The sequence below is a fragment of the Canis lupus genome, chromosome 2 (assembly GCF_048164855.1).
Source record: "Canis lupus baileyi chromosome 2, mCanLup2.hap1, whole genome shotgun sequence".
NCBI classification, from domain to species: domain Eukaryota; kingdom Metazoa; phylum Chordata; class Mammalia; order Carnivora; family Canidae; genus Canis; species Canis lupus.
This window is the reverse complement of record NC_132839.1, coordinates 29,118,679-29,136,808: the sequence shown is the minus strand read 5'-3', so window position 1 is coordinate 29,136,808 and position 18,130 is coordinate 29,118,679. Positions and strand designations below refer to the sequence as shown.

At 47.3% G+C, this 18,130-nt stretch overlaps 1 protein-coding gene and 1 pseudogene across 4 annotated transcripts in view; one reads left to right on the top strand and one right to left on the bottom strand.

Moving 5' to 3' along the window:
- Positions 1 to 572: 572 nt before the first annotated feature.
- Positions 573 to 18,130, bottom strand: part of ARSB (arylsulfatase B) — a 187,445-nt gene continuing 169,887 nt past the window's right edge. The window contains exon 7 of one of the 4 annotated variants that reach the window (XM_072793968.1): positions 573 to 688. In XM_072793968.1, coding sequence (XP_072650069.1) covers positions 588 to 688 — 101 coding nt within the window. In that variant the 3' untranslated portion in view covers positions 573 to 587. Of the gene's footprint in view, positions 689 to 4,009; positions 4,883 to 15,266; positions 15,389 to 18,130 lie in introns of those variants that run through there. The other 3 variants (XM_072793981.1, XM_072793987.1, XM_072793963.1) reach the window with 3 other exon arrangements.
- LOC140609950 (ATP synthase membrane subunit K, mitochondrial pseudogene) lies at positions 11,214 to 11,407 on the top strand (annotated as a pseudogene).

The following is an 18,130-nucleotide window of genomic DNA, read 5'->3' as shown; positions in this document are numbered from 1 at the left end:
GAGGTCCAGATTGAGCTCATGTTCCAGTAACTGCACACATAACTATTTCAAAGGTCCAAGACAGTTTAGATGTCATTTAATTTACACAGTGTGGAAAACCCTTTTGTCATATCCCCCAACAGATGACATTCAATCTCTTTGCATGCCTCCAACAATCCCACTAGCTTGTCTTTCCCAACTCAGTTCTTTCTGTTGATGAGCTGGAATTCTTCATCCTGTAACTTTCACATTCTTCCTTCTGAAGACAGATTCAATATCCCTGTAAAATAGGAAGCCTGGTCTCACACACTCTTCATTTTCTCTCAATTTCTTCAGGTCTATTTTTCCTCCTTTGGCACTTTATCACATCCTGCCTTGACTTGTTCATTAATGCTTCACACATTCTCCTTTTTAAAAGTTTTTTTAAAGGATTTTATTTATTTGAGAGGGAGAGAGAATGAATGGGGAGGGGCAGAGGGAGAGGGAGAAGCAGACTCCCTTCTGAGCAGGGCCCAGGTGGGCTCAGTTCCAGGATCCCGAGATCATGACCTGAGCTGAAGGCAGATGCTTACCTGGCTGAGCCTCCCAGGTGCCCCCATTATGCTTCATTAGTGAGGTTTCCTAGGGGCCGGGACCACATCTAAGGCTTCTGTAGGCCAACCTGAAACACTGTCTTCTTTGTGGGTGCTCAATGCATGGATGGGATTGACTTAGATGGAGAAAAATAAGAATATCACACGTGTTAGATATAAATATAACTGACCTGGGTCCAAACCATTTAATAGGCTTTAGTCTTTTCAGCATATTTGGAACTGTACATCATGAGTAGGAAAGCTTGTGCATCAGTCTATGTTCTGTAGAGGAAACAGCCTTGGAATATAACACCTTAATGAAGATCCTTGACTAATGAAGCTATAATAAAAACATTAACTCTATGTTGTCAATGTTGGGCTGCCTGAGCCACCACAGCTGTATACTTTGGATTATTAGGTTTTTGATTTTGGAGAAGAGAGCCTTGCTATTCAGGAACCTCTCTGAAATGTCAGCGCAGTCTTGATGTCCACCTCAAGGCCAGGGCTGGGGATATTTCAATTTCATGTTTGAAGCCAGGGCACATTCAAAGGGCTTTCAGGCACAGCAGAAAGGTCTTCCAAATGAAACTTTCCTGCTTCCCATAAAGGGCCCTGGTTTCCAGTGGACTGTGTAAATGAAGAAAGTCTAGTTCCACCCAGCTCTTATCCACTCCCTTTCTTCCTAATTCTTTCACAGAAAACCCAGGTTGAAACATCTTTATAAACTTTCTTCAATACCATAAATGCCTCCATTTGGGGCAGGCAAAAACTGTGCCTACTCAGCTGGTTTGCATTTTTTCCGGTCGTGTTTGCAGAAAAGAAAACTGAACTAATTTTTACCAAACCTTCTCCTCTCTGCCTCTCAGGAGACCAAGAGTTAGCCAGAAGCCAAATTATCACTCTAACAATGTAACTGTATTCTTGCCCTGCATGTTTTTCTTTTCTTCCAAAATTAAGGGACCCCTCCCCCCACATACACACAGTCTACCATCAAACCCATGGTCATATATGGGTTTCACAAGAGACAAGAGCTGTTGACACCATCCAGATGGGGCCTGGGAGGCACTGATTCTTCCCTGGACCTGGAGAGGGTTTTCAGGGAACATAGGGAATTGGCAAAGAAGTCTCTGATACGCTTGCAATGACTCGTGTCTACTGGGAGCTCAGTAAATGTAAAATAAGCCTACACAGATTTTTACCACAAAAGTCAGGGTACAAAGGCACATCTCCAACAGCGTGATGGCACTCAAAAGGGCTTCTCTGGGGAGACATCTTCTTAAAATAAGAGCAACTTAGGATCTCAAGGTTTTGGGAGAAATGTGTCTTGTTCTCTTCCTGCTGCAAACCCACTTGTTTTATATGGCCCCATGGCGGGCCCAGGAGTTATACCCTATTATAGTGACTGGTTACTCTCTGGAGAGGCTGGGCCTTGGGTGGTTCCTGACAGCCAAGAACAAGAAGGCCAGAGAGAATGTATTTACCTGCCTGGGGTGGACCAAGGGGGAAGTCTGGGGAGGCTCAATTCTGTGTCCAACGCTCTTAACATGGTGCCCAGAACAAGTACAAAAACTCCACTAGGTTGGCTGCTGAAATGGATGGAAAGTGAAAGAAAACATGGGAGATTATGGGGGACAGGCTGGACGATCTCTTGAACTGTCTTGAGTAATTAGGACTGTTTTCTGGAGCAGGGATAACATCCCAGCTTGTATTTTATTGCTTGCTCAGTGCCTGGGTGGGGAGGGTATTTGGCTTCCATGAAAGCACAGCACCTAGGAAACTACTAGCTGCCTTCAAAACAAGGTGATGTTGCTTACTGAAGCTGCCTTGGTTGCATTAGCAGTTTCTCCTTCACTTGAGGGCAAAAAGATCTGCCTCTTCAATATACAAGTCAAGGCTAACCTGTGTCAACTCTCTTTGAAGCTGACTTTAACCACACGGTTAATTCCCACTGTCAAAAGTCTGTCTTCTTTTACACTATAAAGTTTAAAGATACTTAGCATGGGGTTGGGTACTGGATCCACATTTAAAAAAATACCTTTCATCTCACCTAGAAGACCTTTATTTTAACAGTCACAGCACTGCCTGAAACACTGAGACACTGACCATAAAATAATGAACCTTTTAAATGACGTTTGAGTGACCATTAAATAACAAACACATTAGAACGTATAAACCAAATATAAGTAAACAAATATGTCTACCCAAATAAATATTGTTCTTGAAATAATCTTTCTACTCAAATGATGCCATTATTGCTAGAAGCATTTTCAAAACCTCTCTTGCAGGGTAGCCGTTGAAATAACTGGAACAAAAGCAAAAAGACGTCACCGGACTTGAGGGTCACAGGTTTGCTTCTTTGAACCAATACATCTTCTTGTCTTTCACACTTTTTGAAACATTCTTCCTGTCCTTCTCCCCTCTTTCACATCATGAACTGATACCAAGAGATCCCAACAGAGTGTTTTAATGGTGCTGAGAATGGAAAGGTCCAGCAAAAAGACTGAGGGGCCAACTGCAGTCTGGAATCTGAGAGATCAATGGAGCATGGTCACTGCCCCAATTCTTTTGGGTATTGAGTGATTAAATGAAATGTGAGAGGTGCCTGGGTGGCTCGGTTCGTTGCAGTTGCCTCTTGATTTCAGCCAGGTCGCAAACTCAGGGTCCTGGGATCGAGTCTTTCTTCGGGCTCCTTGCTCAGTGGGGAGTCTCCCTCTCCCTCACCTCCACTTGTGTTCTTGCTCTCTCACTCTCTTTCAAATAAATAAATAAATCTGAAGAAAGAGAAAGAAAGAAAGAAAGAAAGAAAGAAAGAAAGAAAGAAAGAAAGAAAGAAAGAAAGAAAGAAAGGAAGGAAGGAAGGAAGGAAGGAAGGAAGGAAGGAAGGAAGGAAGAAAGAAAGAAAGAAAGAAAGAAAGAAAGAAAGAAAGAAAGAAAGAAAGAAAGAAAGAAATATAAGTAGATAACTGGCCAGTGTCCTCAACTCAAATCAAATTGAACCTCCATTAGGTCAAGGAATATTCCTTGGCTATAGCCAAGCGGTAGCACCATGCATCCAGTGTAGATCTGGATTCCGTCAAAGTCTTTTTTTTTTTTTTTTTTTTGTAACAGGCCAGGAGACAGGCACTGATCAGCCATACTAGAGCTGGTTGCTGCTGGGTGGCAGGAATGCTTGAGGCTCAGAGATAAGGCAGAAAAGAACCAATTGTAGTTTGAATTCCCGTGATGGCAGCAGCTGTAAATGAGACTTAGAAGAATTGGCTTAGGCCATGGAGAAAAGATTAGTTTGAGAGAGTTCTAGTTGTGTGGAGCTACAGGAGAGAACAGCAGTTCAAGTAGCCAGGAATAATAGAAAACCAGGCTATGTACTCAAGATTTGGAACCAACCAAAAAAAACCTGGTTGGCTGGTTGTGAGGATTGCTTGAAATATTTATGCAAATGTTTTAAAACTATACAATGCTTTTGTTGATATGTTATTCACCATCTTTATTGACCAGGAAAGCAAACAAGCTTCAACCTTTCCACCCTTCCACTTACCAGTTATCTGCATTCACCCCTATCTCATTTGCTCTTTGCTCTTTCCTTATCTGTTCCTGTTCTTACCCTCCCAAGCCAATTACCTGTGCAATATCTGTTCTCTTCTAGAGCCACGCCTCCCTGCTTCCTGAATTCTCCTTCCACCCACTGTGCCCCATTCATTCACCTCTTCAACCTCTCCCTCCCTCCCTCTTCCCCATCACCATTGAAACAGGCTCTAAGACCTCCTACCAAAGAGAAAAACCCTCTCTCGTGCCATTACACTCCTAAAGGTACTTCTTGTTTCTCACATTATTGCTTTTTTCTTTATAGTCAACCTTCTATAAAGGGCACTGTCTACTCATTACCTCTGGTTGCTTACATCCCATGCATACATGAGCAGTCTGGTTCCTGAATCCATCACTTCGAAGGCATTGGTTTTGTCAAGTACTCCCCACATCCAGGGGGCACTTTTTTGTTCTTCCATTAATCCACTCTCTCAACTCTATTCTTTCAGCTTTTAAGGGAACACACTCTCCTGTTGTTTCTTCCATTTTCCCAAATGTTCCATTCCATATTGCTTCCTCTATCCATTCCTTGAACATAGGGGATCCTTTTTGGCCCCTAAGGGCACTGATAGTTCTTCAGCTCTTAGGAAGAGGCTACTTGGCAAACCGTTCACAGTTAAGGCCCTATGTTGAGCCAAAGGTTCTGGAGTTGGTGCTTTCTCTCTCTTAGATTCCTTTCTGGGGCTCCTTTCTGGGGCTCTTATTTTCCAGCTATCCAGTTGAGTGAGTCCGCATGTGGCCACCAGCTGCTGGAAAAGCACATGTTATAAAAGCACAATTTGACCAGCAATGCTCCAGATGCCAAAACAAACCTCTCTTTGTTTCCTTACCCATTTTTTGCCATGCCTTTGCCTTGGTGTTCTATAAAACAGAGAGTAGACTTGCATCTGGGCTTATGAGGACAGGTGGCCATTCAGGCTAAGTCAGATCTGCCTGCTATAGACCAGACAATTGGTGGCTCCATTAGTTAAACCCAACACAACGAGGGCTAGGGCTAGTCCCTATCCTCAGGGACTAAAGCCCTCAAACATCTATTCCTTGGGAGATTCCTCTGCCTGCCTAGGTTCTTTTTAAATGTTCCTGTCCCAGAGTCCCAGATGAGGTCAGCAGCCATTCTCAAATGCATCTTTATCTGACTTTTATCTATAGTCTCTTTCTTCTCTATACACACTTGTTCTGAGAGACCTGACCCACCCACAGGGCTCCAAATACTGCACGCGGGTGATGATGCCAAATCACCATCTTTGGCGCACAGACAGGGTTCCTGGCCCATATCTAATTACAGGATCAACATGCCTAAAAGAGAACTCATTAACACTCCTCAAAACCAGCCCTCACTCCCTATACTCCATTCTGTTTATCCCCTGCCTCTCATCACCCTTTTTATCTGGTTAGCTCTTACTTCTCCCTAAAAATAGAGCCAAGCCAAGGTATCACTTCTCTGGGAAGGCTTCCCTGGCCCCTAAGATTGGGTTGGCCTGCCCCTATGTTCACATGATGCCCTGTACTTTCCCAGTATGACACCATATTATAATCACTTGCTCCCTTTTTTGTTTTCCCATTAAATTGCACATCTTTCCAGGGCAGCAGTGCCATCTTGAAAGTCCAAGAGTAAGTGCATGGGTAAAATGGAAAAACTCCTGTTGCAAATTGAAATACTAGCCTTCTTCAAACACTAGCCATCCGTTTATTGACCAAGTTGAGCTGGGTAAGATTTTGTTTTCTCCCACCATTGTCTTCAAATGAGCTCTGCTGTGTCACCTTTTTTACTCTTTGGTGAGGTCTCCAGGCAGATTCCAAGACTTCAGTCCTGTTCAGGCATCAGCAGAGTCCTATTTGGGAATACTAAAAGCTCCACTCTAACCCCACACTTGAGCCTCACATCCGGTTTAGTTCCTTTTCCACACCTCAGCTCAGGTCTGACGTGAGGGTTAAGAACCTCCAGTAGGGAAGGGAGTGTGTCTGTTCTTTCCTTCTTCCTGATTTGCCTTGTTCACCCCTAACCTGCTTCTGGATGCTCTAGGGCTGAGCAGATGGGGAAAATTGAGAGGAAATCAGGCCATTATGTATAACATGTGCAGTTTGTTGCTTTCCCTGGAGTGTCTGAAGTCCCCTTCATTCTAAGTCCAGCTCCTTTATAGGCATGTTAACAGGACTTTTGAGATGCACTTCCCTACTTCTGCCTTGGAGACTTCCCACAGTGCACTGCAGGTGGTGCCCTGTTCAGCCTATCTCAATCTTTCTCTGCTGGGCCCCTTGCCCCACAGTGCAGCTCTCTGGCTATCACTTGGCCTAATGGGAATCGACTCACAGAGCCCTCCAAATGGCAGACACGCATCCCTGCTGCCCTCTCTCACCATACCCCATCGCCCAGTCTCAGCTAGCCTCCTGCCCTCACAGCTCCCTGAGAGCCACATGCCAGTCCTCCTGGCCCCAGACTCCAAGAGGCACGCAGCAAGGTCTCCCGAGACCCTTGGCATTCTTCCCTCTGGTAATAGCACCTCACAGGCTGAAATGTTTTTGCCACTCAACAAGCTTCCATCTGTCTACAAAGTGCGAGACCAGTCTGTCTCCCCTTCTCTCAAGAACCTTCTCCCAAGCCTGAGGTTCTCTTGTCTCCACTCTCTGCTTGCTTTGGGTAAAGAATCCCCTTTCCCATAGGGAGTGGAGGGAAAAGCAAAGCTTGCTCCTCTTATGAATTCCCTTCAAAGAACTCTCTCTCCTGAACCTCTAGCCTGTCTTTGGCAAATCCTGTGAGATTTTTTAGCATCTCTCTTTAGAACATGGGGGTCCTTATCATCCATTGACTTCAGCTTTGAAGCTGTAGCCAACACCTGAGACAACAGGAAACGTTCCATTGCACATCCTGCTAGCTCTCGCCTCTGCTTAAAATACTCCTTCCTTACACCTGCACTTACACCTCCTTACACTTCCTTACCCCCTCAGCCTCACATCGCTACACCATCAACCTCATCTATAATATCATAGTAAACTGAGGAGAAAAGGGGTTCAGTTGGAACTTTATCTTCACACAAAACTAAAACATCACAAAACCTTATTTTCCATTTTATACAATGGATATTGTGTGATTGTACACTAATTCTTAGACTGAAAAATGAGTTCAATTTTTGGGCATTAGCTCTTTGATTAGATTATCAGATAGCATAGTATGTCTTCCTTCATTTTACATTCAAGGACAGGAAGATAAAGAAAATATTGCAGAAAATATTCAGGAGTTTCATCAGTTTCCTGAGGGCCTCTCCTCTGCCTTTGATATTCAAATCACCTTCCTTTGAAGAGCCTAATGTGTCAGTGTCCTTGTGGATTTTCTCTCCTCTGTCAACTGCTCTAGCTCCCCAGCCCCACCCCCCAGATCCTTCCTCTTTAGGTTCACCCAGGAGTGAGTAATTCAACTTCACTGCCCACTTCCACAAAGTATATTTGATTTGCATTTTATTTCTCCACATGCACAGCATTGGAAAGTCAGCTGGAGGGTAAGTGGCCAGGAGGATGAGGCAGCCAGCTAGGAAGGAGGCTGGTTTAATTAGGATCTGGTACTTGCAACCAGACATCTTTTTGAGAGCTAAATTCCTCAGTCACCACTGGGTCATAACAACTTTTGCTTTCCCAGGCCACCTCATACCTCTGGGCTTAGATACTGAACTGTGGGATGAGCAGGGGCCTCGGCCAGCCCCCCGGAGAAGTCGCACCTTAAGTGCTTCTCGACGAAGATGGAGGCAAGGACAGATTGGAGCCAGTGGAGAGACCACAAGAGACAAGGATGACCAGGGCTGAGTGTGACTATGCTGAATCACAGAGCCAGAAAGGACTGGAAGGGTCTTAAAGGGAAGGCAAGGGAGGAGGTCCAAGACTTTGGACCAAAGAGGTGACCAAATGGGTGAGAGGCTGAGCCCTGGGACGGCACAGAAAGTGTCCTCTTCTGTAAGTCAGCTCTTTGGCCCTGAGACATCAACAGGACCGTCAGTATCTTTGTAAGACGGCACACTAGGAGTGGTATCAAGGGACAGCTTGAGGCTTCAGATCGTAATTTGCAAAATGCATCAAGGGACAGCTTGAGGCTTCAGATCGTAATTTGCAAAATGCCACCCCCATCAGCCAACTCTTCCGTAAATGTGTCCTACACCTACTGCCTCTTGCCCAGAACTTGGCCTCTATAGACAGGCTCTGCCACCAGCAAGTCCTTCTGGGTCCACTGTCTGTATAAGCAGAGCATCCAGCCTAATGCCCTTACGACTTTAGGCTATTCCCCACTCTTGGGGGCCGGAGTGGTGGTGGTAAGCAGTCACGAGCCCCTTCCATAAGCACATACTGAACTGGGAAGGAAGCAGTGAGACTGGGTGGAGGCACACGGTGGGTAGCCTGACAAGGTGCCCAGGGATTGCTGCCCCCTGGCATCCACATTCTTGAGTAATTTCCTCCCCTTGAGGGTAGGCTGGATTTAGTGACTGGCTTCTAACAAACAGAATATGGCAGACATGATGGATATCATTTCTGAGAGATTAGTTATAAATGGTTGCAGCTTCCATTGTGGGTACTCATGCTCTCTCTTGAATCCTACCCACCCTTTCCCAAATCAAGCCTTTGAGATGACCACCCCATGAGAACATTCATCCAGAGTCACCGAGCTAAGGTCCACCCTGACTCTCAGAAACTGGAGGAGATAAATCTGGTCTTTTTTTAAAAGATAGATAGATAGATAGATAGATAGACAGATAGATAGATAGATATAGATTTAAGAGAGAGAGAGAGAGAGAGGAGGAGAGGAGAGAGAGGGAAAAGGAGAAGCAGACTCCCTGCTGAGCGGGGAGCCCAATGTAGGCTGGATCCCAGGACTCCAAGATCATGACCCGAGCTGAAGGCAGCTGCTTAACTGGCTGAGGCACCCCTGTGTATGGTCTTAAACACATTTGTGCCTTACACTTTTCATCAAGACTCATGCTATCCTAGTCTGCACCTAGGTAGCTAAGCTTATATCTCTATTATCCCCAATCCTTGTCTTCAAAAAATTGTTCAACTCCACTTTCCTTAAGGAAATCTCTAGTTTATCTCCATTATATCTACACCAAAAACCCCCACCCACTCCCACCCTGTGGAAGGAGAAAAGCCTGAGTAAATATGGATCGATAACAAAAGAGCATCAGGAAATATGCCATCTGCCCTTTCCAGCTTGCCTTTGGCATTTGCAAGACTTAGCTGCAAGTGGAAGCCATGAAGCCAGTTTTCTGCAGGGAAAGTCGTGCACGGAAAAGCATCTGTAATAAAGCTTGAACAAACGCGAGGAGGAAAATCTTAGGGAAGGATTGGAAGATGAAGGGGGAAAATCTGAGTCTGTCCGAATCTGAGACCATAAAAAGTGTTTGAAGCCATCAGCTGATATCTTGGAGGAGATCCCAGGATAAACAAAGCCTGCCCGAGGAGTCTGGCTAGTGTATTGTTCACCCGATTTGACGAAGGCGCTGAAGCCCTTCCAGCTGATACTGATAAAGCCTTTGAAGATAGCCAAGGTTCCAGACACACATTTCCCCAGAGCAGGCAGTGGGGTGCGGCTGTTGTCAGGCTGGGCAAACAGGGTCTGCAGGTAGGGTAGGGGCAGGGTCTGCAGGTTGAGAGCAAGAGCTAGATCAGGGACTTCCCTGTCACCCTCAAACTGAAGGATGATTGGGTCCTCTGAATTCAACAAATGGAACTCATTCAACTAGCATTGTCTAATTGCCAAGCATGGCTCTCTGAGACAAAGATATTCCATTAAACACGCCAGACATGAGATTTCCGCCTGCTGGGGAAGACAGACATTTATTTATACAGGAATAACAATGGAGTGTGATGTCCCTTCTCATAGGAACACCATCCCCGTCCAGCAGGGCCCGGGAAAGCTTCCCGGGGGAAGGAGCCCACGATGTTTAGACCTGGAGGAGGAGCTAGTCCAGAAAAAAGCCGGAGGAACCGCGTATGCAAAGGCACTAGCCTGTGTGATCCTAGGCTGGGGATCACTGGGGCACCGGCAGACTGGAAGAGCCGAAGTGCAGAAACTCAGATGAAAGGCATTAGGATTATTCCTACTAAAAAAGGCAAGGCTAAAAGTGGAATGCAAGTTTCAATTCTGAGCTGTTTATACAGAGGGCACTGCCCTCCCTCATGAGGCTGACTCGGGGGAGAGGGGCTTCAGGGACCCCACTCAGATGGGTCAGCCCAGGTACAAGGGTCTGAAGGTGTGACAGGACAGCGCTGTCAATGGGGAGAGACCGAACTTCTCTCACGTGTGCAGTTGGGTGGGATCACCCCAGGGGACACGCTGAGGAAGAAGCTAGCTTCGGTTTAACTGACCCTCAGGGTGAGTCTGTACCTGCAGGGCTTCGTTTTGCCAAGTGCATGTGCACCAGCCTTGATGAGTTTGGGGTCACAGTGGGGTTTGGGGGCCGCTGTCAGAGGTCTCCCCTCTCCATCCATCGCCCCCCACCCCCAACACAGCGCTTCTGTTCCAATAATAAAAGAACATCACTTCGAAGGGTCACCAAATTTTCGCCTTTCTCACAAGTCTGTTTGACTCCGTCTGTAAGGAAAGGATCTTGTCTGTTCCTTCTACTCCTCTTACTTTTCCCTGCCTCCTAACACAGTTCCAAAGACTGAGCATAAAGCAGAGAGTGGAGCACACCGAATGCACGGCCTGTGAGTCACCAGCAGCCCCAGCGGAGGTGATGGCTCGGGTGCAAGCGAAGGATGGCTTTTCCTTGCGCTACCCTCTTGGCTGGGCCCTCTGTTCCCCCTCCTCCTGCTCCCTGTAGGCAGGATGGGTGGCACCAGGGAGGGAGAGTGGTGATCAGGACACTCAAAAAAGAGCCATATGGGCCAATAAAAATATGGAAAAGTCCAATCTCCTGGTACCGAAAGAAACACAAAACAATGTAACATTTTAAAGCCTGTCACACCAGCAAGTCTTAGAGCTGTGGGATAACACGACCTGGTGAGAGGGCGGGCGAGTTCCACCTATTGAGGGTTACACCTAAAACCTTGATGACAGGTTAGCTGCGTACATTGAAGACACAATCAGTGGAATTGCTACCTTTTGCAAGATTGAAATCATGGCAGGTCCAGAAACCGATGCCCAATTCCATTTCACTGGCATCAGAAAATATTTCAACTCTTATACTCTCACAGGTAGAATGAATTGTGTATTGGCCACACGTGGAGGCATTGCTTTGCTTTTATACTTCAAATTAGGGTCTAAAAAAACGCCAGCTGTGAAAGCAACATAAATGGACTTTAACTTGGACCTCATCTGTTAAGTCCCATGCTTGGAGAGGCCAATGTCAACTCATCACCTGATACTCAATTTCAACAATAAATTATGAACCTGGAAAACAAACAAAACAAAACAAAAACCCAAAAACCTTGACGACAGAGGAGAGACTCATGGCACCACCTTGTCTGCTCTGCTCCGCCTCCCTGTCCAAGGGCAGGCTGCTTCTCCCCTGCTGGGGGTGGATTGGCTACCCCTTGGCGTGGCTCCCCTGGCGACCGCGTGGGCCTGCGTGGGTGGGGACCGGGGCACAGGGGCCGCTGGGGTGGCTGTGCCGAAGGAGCCGAGCCCTCGGGAGCACCAGGCCAGGCAGGCCGGCCAGGGGAGGAGCAGGGAGGAGCAGGGAGGAGCAGGGAACCCCTCGCCCCGCCGTTTATCCCTCCACAGAAGAGGAGCTGTGGTCGGCCCACGGCTCGGTTGCAGAACTTTTTGCTGAAGGCAACAGTGTTTAGCTAACTATAGAAGACCAAGCATTTCTCTCTCTCTTTTAAAAAGATTTTATTTATTTATTAATGAGAGAGAGTGAGAGGCAGAGACCCAGGCAGAGGGAGAAGCAGGCCCCATGCAGGGAGCCCGACGTGGGCCTCGACCCCGGGACCCCAGGATCCCGCCCTGGGCCGAAGGCGGTGCTCAACCGCTGAGCCACCGGGGCTGCCCAAGACCAAGCATTCCTATCACTAGGTCCTGCTGACCAACACATTGCTCTCTAATTTGTGGTATTTTAAACAAAAACATAGTATTTGGATCTAAACATAGTCTTTGTGCCTCTTCAAGGAGAGGCCCTTGCGAGGCAATGTTGCTCACAACCTCGGCTTTGCTCCCTCTCATCCCGCTCCCCCCCCCCCCCCCGAAATCCTTACCACGGAACTTGAGGGAATACCAGTGGGCCTCGGTGTTTGCTGAGCCTCAGACACCGGGTGGACAGGGGCCCGTGGGCCCTCGAGAAGAGCGCAGGAGCACCTGCAGGATCCAGCAGCACCGCGCCGGTGGCGGCAGGCCGTAGGACGGGATGGAACACTGGGCCCCCTCCCAACCAGCCTCCGCGCCCCCCCTCGCACCCCTGCGCCCCCTTCCATCCACCCCTGCGCCCCCCCCGCACCCCTGCGCCCCCTTCCATCCAGCCCCTGTGCCTCCCTCGCACCCTGCGCCCCTTTCCATCCACCACTGCACCCCCTGCACCCCCTTCCATCCACCCCTGCGCCCCCTTCCATCCACCCCTGTGCCCCCGCGCACCCCTGTGCCCCCTTCCATCGACCCCTGCGCCCCTCCACACCCCTGCGCCCCCTTCCATCCAGCCCCTGTGTCTCCCCTCACACCCGAGCCCCCTTCCATCCACCCCTGCGCCCCCTTCCATCCAGCCCCTGCGCCTCCCTCGCACCCCGCGCCCCTTCCATCCACCCCTGCACCCCCCGCACCCCTGCGCCCCCTTCCATCACCCCTGCGCCAGGGCTGCCGCGGCCTGGAGAACCCGGTGCGGGCCTCCGCCTCCGCGGCCAGCGCCGTGCGGCCACCGTCTTGGGCACCAGCGGCCGTGCCCTGTGCGCGGACACAGCCCCCCGCGGAATGTGCGGGGGCCGCTGATAAACTTCCTCCCGGGCTGAGCGGTTCAAATACCCTTCAGGTGGGCTTGAGGTTTTAGGCCTCCAGTTCGGTTGTGATGCCGGCCCTCGTCACCTGCCGCTCGGCCCCTGTGCCCTGGCCTGTAGCGCCGCACACCGCCCCCCGCCCTCGCTGCCCCCCTAAGATCTCGGGGGGGGGGGGTGGCCGGGACACGAGCGCAGGCCGCGGGGACGGAAGGCGGCAGCGGGGGGCGGACGAGGGGACCCGAGCACCTGCAGCTGCCCGCCCCGGAGTGGCCGCGGGGACTTCCCTGTCCCCAGGCCAGGCCGCCGCGTGGCACCCGGCGCTGAGGACGCTGGCCTCGAACTGGTTCACGCCTCGGGGTTCGGAAGGGGCTCGGTCACGGAGTTCTTTCCCTCCAGGCCAGAGACAGTTCGGAGCTCAGGTGTCAGGGCCTTTTGTCCTCCTCCGTGATTGCCCGCAGACTTTTCTCTTTACCGTAGTGACAAAGAAAAGCCTCGCTTTCCCTTATTGTAGTAAACTGCACTCTTAGTACAGATGCACATTTAAGGAGAAGCACCGTGTTCCGACTCCCAGCAGGGGCAGGCCGAGGGGAGCTAGAGTCTGGGGGTCTCCAGGAGCTTTGGGGATCGCTAAGGGCCCTGCTCGACCGGGCGCCCAGGGAGCTCAGCTGCTTGGCGGAGGAGCCGGGTACGTAGACCTCAGGGGCGGGACACAGGCGGGTCCCAGTGAGACAGGCCCTTCTTGTCCCGGAGTCCTGCATGTGGCAGACACATACTTCCACCCCCTGTATGTGTTAAGTCCAAACGCTTTCACTGAAGCTCTGGCCTAAGAACCAAAAAAACCAGAACAGTCTTGTGAAGTCCAAACAAGCAGCATCTTTCAAATAAATCAGCTGTTTCCCTAACAGATTCAGAGGACCTTCTAATCAAAGGGTTTCATTTTAAAAATAGCTCATTCAGAAAAAACCTACTGCTGTCAGGAGTGTATAGATACAAAGCAATAATTGGAGTTAAGTGAATCCTCTTGGCAAAGGTCAAGCTGTACTTCCTCTGTCTCTAGAGCCTCCTCCTCCTCACTTGCTTTCCAGCCCTGTTCTGGGACTACCTCCTGCTGTTGGTGGAGTTCCCTGATCTCACCCTCCTCCCTCCTTGCTGGTCAGTGGCCCCTGGCCTCACCCCCAGTGCATATCACAGTGTGGACTTGAACCATCCCAGTTACAAAACGCTGGCATAAGAGGCAATCCCAGCTTTGGTTCACTTAATGTAAACAAAGGCACAGTGAGACTGGTTTACCTGCCTTAACTGCAAGACTCACGATGAGAGGAGCACTGGGTGTTATACTATAGGTTGGCAAATTGAATTAAAAAAAAAAAAAACTGGCCCAAAAGGCAGGTGCTTACTAGCTGCTTTGATTGATTGCACAAACTCCCTTGTGTGTGGAGGCCCTCACTTCTTGAGGTTTGTGGAAAAGATGGTGTAGAGAGAGAGAAAATTCATATTTGTAAGTGTGTGTGAAAACATGTACTCTTAGAATAAAAATGCTGGGAAGATCAGTATTTCGTTAATGCGATTAAAATGAAGAGTTTCAAAAGAATGACATTTTATTTATCTACCATCTTGATAGTCTCCAGGGAGGGTTCAGTTGGGCTCAGTGGGATTTGAAAACCAATCGGGGGCAGCCCAGGTGGCTCAGCGGTTTGGTGCCACCTTCAGCCCACGGCGTGATCCCGGAGACCCGGGATTGAGTCCTGTGTTGGACTCCCTGAGTGGAGCCTGCTTCTTCCTCTGCCTGTCTCTCTCTCTCTCTCTCATGAATAAATGAATAAAATCTTGAAAAAAAAAAATAAAAAAGAAAACCAATCTGGGAAGTGGGCCACTTATTTACTCTCTTAAAGAGAAAGAAGGTTAATGGTGGCAGTCTCTTGGTGGCTGCTTTATGGGATGTCTAATTTTCTCTATGCATTTTCTGTATAACAATTCTAAAATTGTTACAGTGGGACGTATTATCTCTATTGTCAGACAAATAATAAAGGTTATGAAATGAAATATCTTAAGCTCAAGTGATTTGTTCCTTGGGTGAGTTAGTTTGAGAATTAAATTGCCCTTCCAGTTTCCTTATGGTTAAAAGTCCTAAAGTCAGGCTCCCGGCAACTTGAGTCACGCCTCCTCTGCTCTGTGGCACCTAGTGGGTGGCTCCCGTGGCAATGGAGCAAGGGTGAGAGATGCGGCAGGCGCCTCTACAGCCGTTCAAACCTCCTGCTCTCGGCGATCGGTGAGGAAGATGGCCAGAGGGAGCAGCCGGGTCTTAACAGCCTGAAAACGAACCCATCTGCACAAGCTGTGGCTATTCTTCACTTGAACAAAAAGAAAAAAAAAAAAAGATTTTAAAGTTTAAGTGGTGACTGGGAAGGATAATAACTACTTCAATATGTTTAGTATTAGCTGGAATGGTCTTAACAACTGTTAAGCTAGAAAGAGCTTGGTACTACAGAATTGGATCTGAAGCCTCTTGGAGCAGAGGCCTTGCCTGCAATTTCATTCCTATCATGTCGTGGTCTTTGCACCTCTCTCCCAGCACCAGAAACCTCCAGGAAAACGGGGGTAGCAAAATCTCAATTTAGGAACGCCAAATCAATGCATTCAGGTTTTGTAAAAGCAAAAACCTAAATTTGTGTTTACAAAAGGAGTCACAAAAAAGCTTCTTTAAGTAGTGAATGTCTTTGCAGTGTTTAAAAGATTTTATTTGCAATCGTTTGTATGTTTCCAAGCACATTTGGGTCACATATGAGATAAATATGTAGTGATCTCTTACTGTAAGGGCATGTGTTTTTTGTTGTAAAGCACTTGTTAATTAGGTATAACATAGGAACTCTAAAGTACAAAACTTGAGTATACGTCTTCGTGAGTTTTTACACATGGGTATACCCATGCCAAGACCACTCAGACCACGATACAGAGCATTTTCTGGATCCCAAAGAGTTTCATTATGTTCCTTCCCAGTAAATACTCTCTCTGCCAAGGGAAGAAGTTTGTTGACTTCTCTCACCATCAGTTAGTTTTGGCTTATGTGGAAGTCCAATCTATAAAAAGAACTAAAAGAGCAGCTATACTGGTAGGTCAGAGGACCTAGACCCCACCACTCCATTCTTTCTGCCCCCCTTTCTCTCCCTCCTTCTCTCTTTATATTTGATTAAATATATTAATATATAATATATTTTATATATAATAAAAATATATCTATATATAATAAAATTGGCCATTTTAACCAATTTTAAGTGTATAATTTAATGGCATCAATTACATTCATAGTTGTGCAATCATCACTACTATTTCTAAAACCTTCTCATCATCGCCAAAAGAAACGCTATCCATTAATAGCGTTAGTTCTTCCCTCCCCTCAGCCTCTGGTAACCTCTACTCTGCTTTCTGCCTCTGCCAATTTGCCTACTCTTGATATTTCATGTAAGTGGGATCATATAATATCTACCCTGTTGTGTCTGGCTTCACAGCATAATATTTTCTTTTTCTTTTTAAAATATTTTATTTACTTATTCATGAGAGACTCAGAGAGAGATACAGAGACACAGGCAGAGGGAGAAGCAGGCTCCATGCAGGGAGCCCGACATGGGACTCGATCCCAGGACCCCGGGATCACACCCTGGGCCAAAGGCAGACATTCAACCACTGAGCCACCCAGGCGACCCTTAGCATACTATTTTCAAGGTTCATCCATGTTCTAGCAGCAGGTATCAGAGCTCCATTTCTTTTTCTGGCCAAGTAATATTGCATTGTGTAGATATATTTTGTTCATCCATTTGTTGGTTAACACTTGGGTTATTTCTCTGGTGTACTTTGTAAAAAGATAAAGTAATTATTTTTATTTTCTTGATTTAAGTAATCCTATGTTTGGGTAAATATTGGACATTTAGAAAATGTAAGGGGTGGGATCCCTGGGTGGCTCAGCAGTTCAGCGCCTGCCTTTGGCCCAGGGTGTGATCCTGGAATCCCAGGATCGAGTCCCACGTCAGGCTCCCGGCATGGAGCCTGCTTCTCCCTCTGCCTGTGTCTCTGCCTCTCTCTCTGTGTCTCTCTGTATCATGAATACATAAATTAAATCTTAACAAATAAAAAAATAAAAATATAAGGGGTGAAAAGCAAGCATTTTTTTCTTAAGATTTTATTTATTCATTTAAATAAATGTCTCTTTGAGACAGCATGAGCAGGAGGAGGGGCAGAAAGAAAGGGAGAAGTAGACTCCTTACTGAGCAGGGACACTCAGTGGGGTCCCCCCCCCCATGTGGGGCCTGATCCCAGGACTCCAGAATCATGACCTGTGCCGAAGATGGAAGCTTAATGACTGAGCCACCCAGGCGCCCTGAAAGCATGTCTTTATAATTATGATTGAACAGATTTTATAAACATTACCTCTATTTAGTTTAAAATTATATTAAACAAGATAATTATTTATTTATTAAGAAGAACATTGCCTTTATTTTCCTTGGGCAACAAGATAATTCTTTTAAAGCACCTAGTACGATGCTTGGAATACACTAAGCATTCAAAAAACTAGTTTTTAAATCATATTTTCAGGAAACAAATATTTTTTAAGATGGAGCACAATCTCTGGCTATTTTAGCATAGTCTTTAAAAAAAATCTATTTGAGAGAGAGTGGTGGGGAGGGGCAGAGGGAGAGAGAGAATCTCAAGCAGACTTCCTGCTGTGCGCAGAGCCCGACATGGGGCTCAATCTCACAACCTTGAGATCATGACCTGAGCCAAAATCAAGAGCTGGGTGCTTAACCCAGTGAGTCACCCCAGCGCCCCAGCACAATTTTATTTCACATTCTTACACCAGAGTCCAGTCAGCTGAGAGTCAGTCAACCACCATCTATTTAATATATACTATGTGTTAGGCATTGTTCTAAGCACAAGGGATCTAAGAGATTTTACAGTTTACTTAATTCAACCCATCACCCTACAGTAAAAAAAAACCCGGAGCCACAGAGAGGATTAGATCCATGGTCATTATAACCACTAAATAGCAAAGTTGGATGCTTTTTCTTCCATCTGTCTTCAAATAGAATTTGATAAGTGCA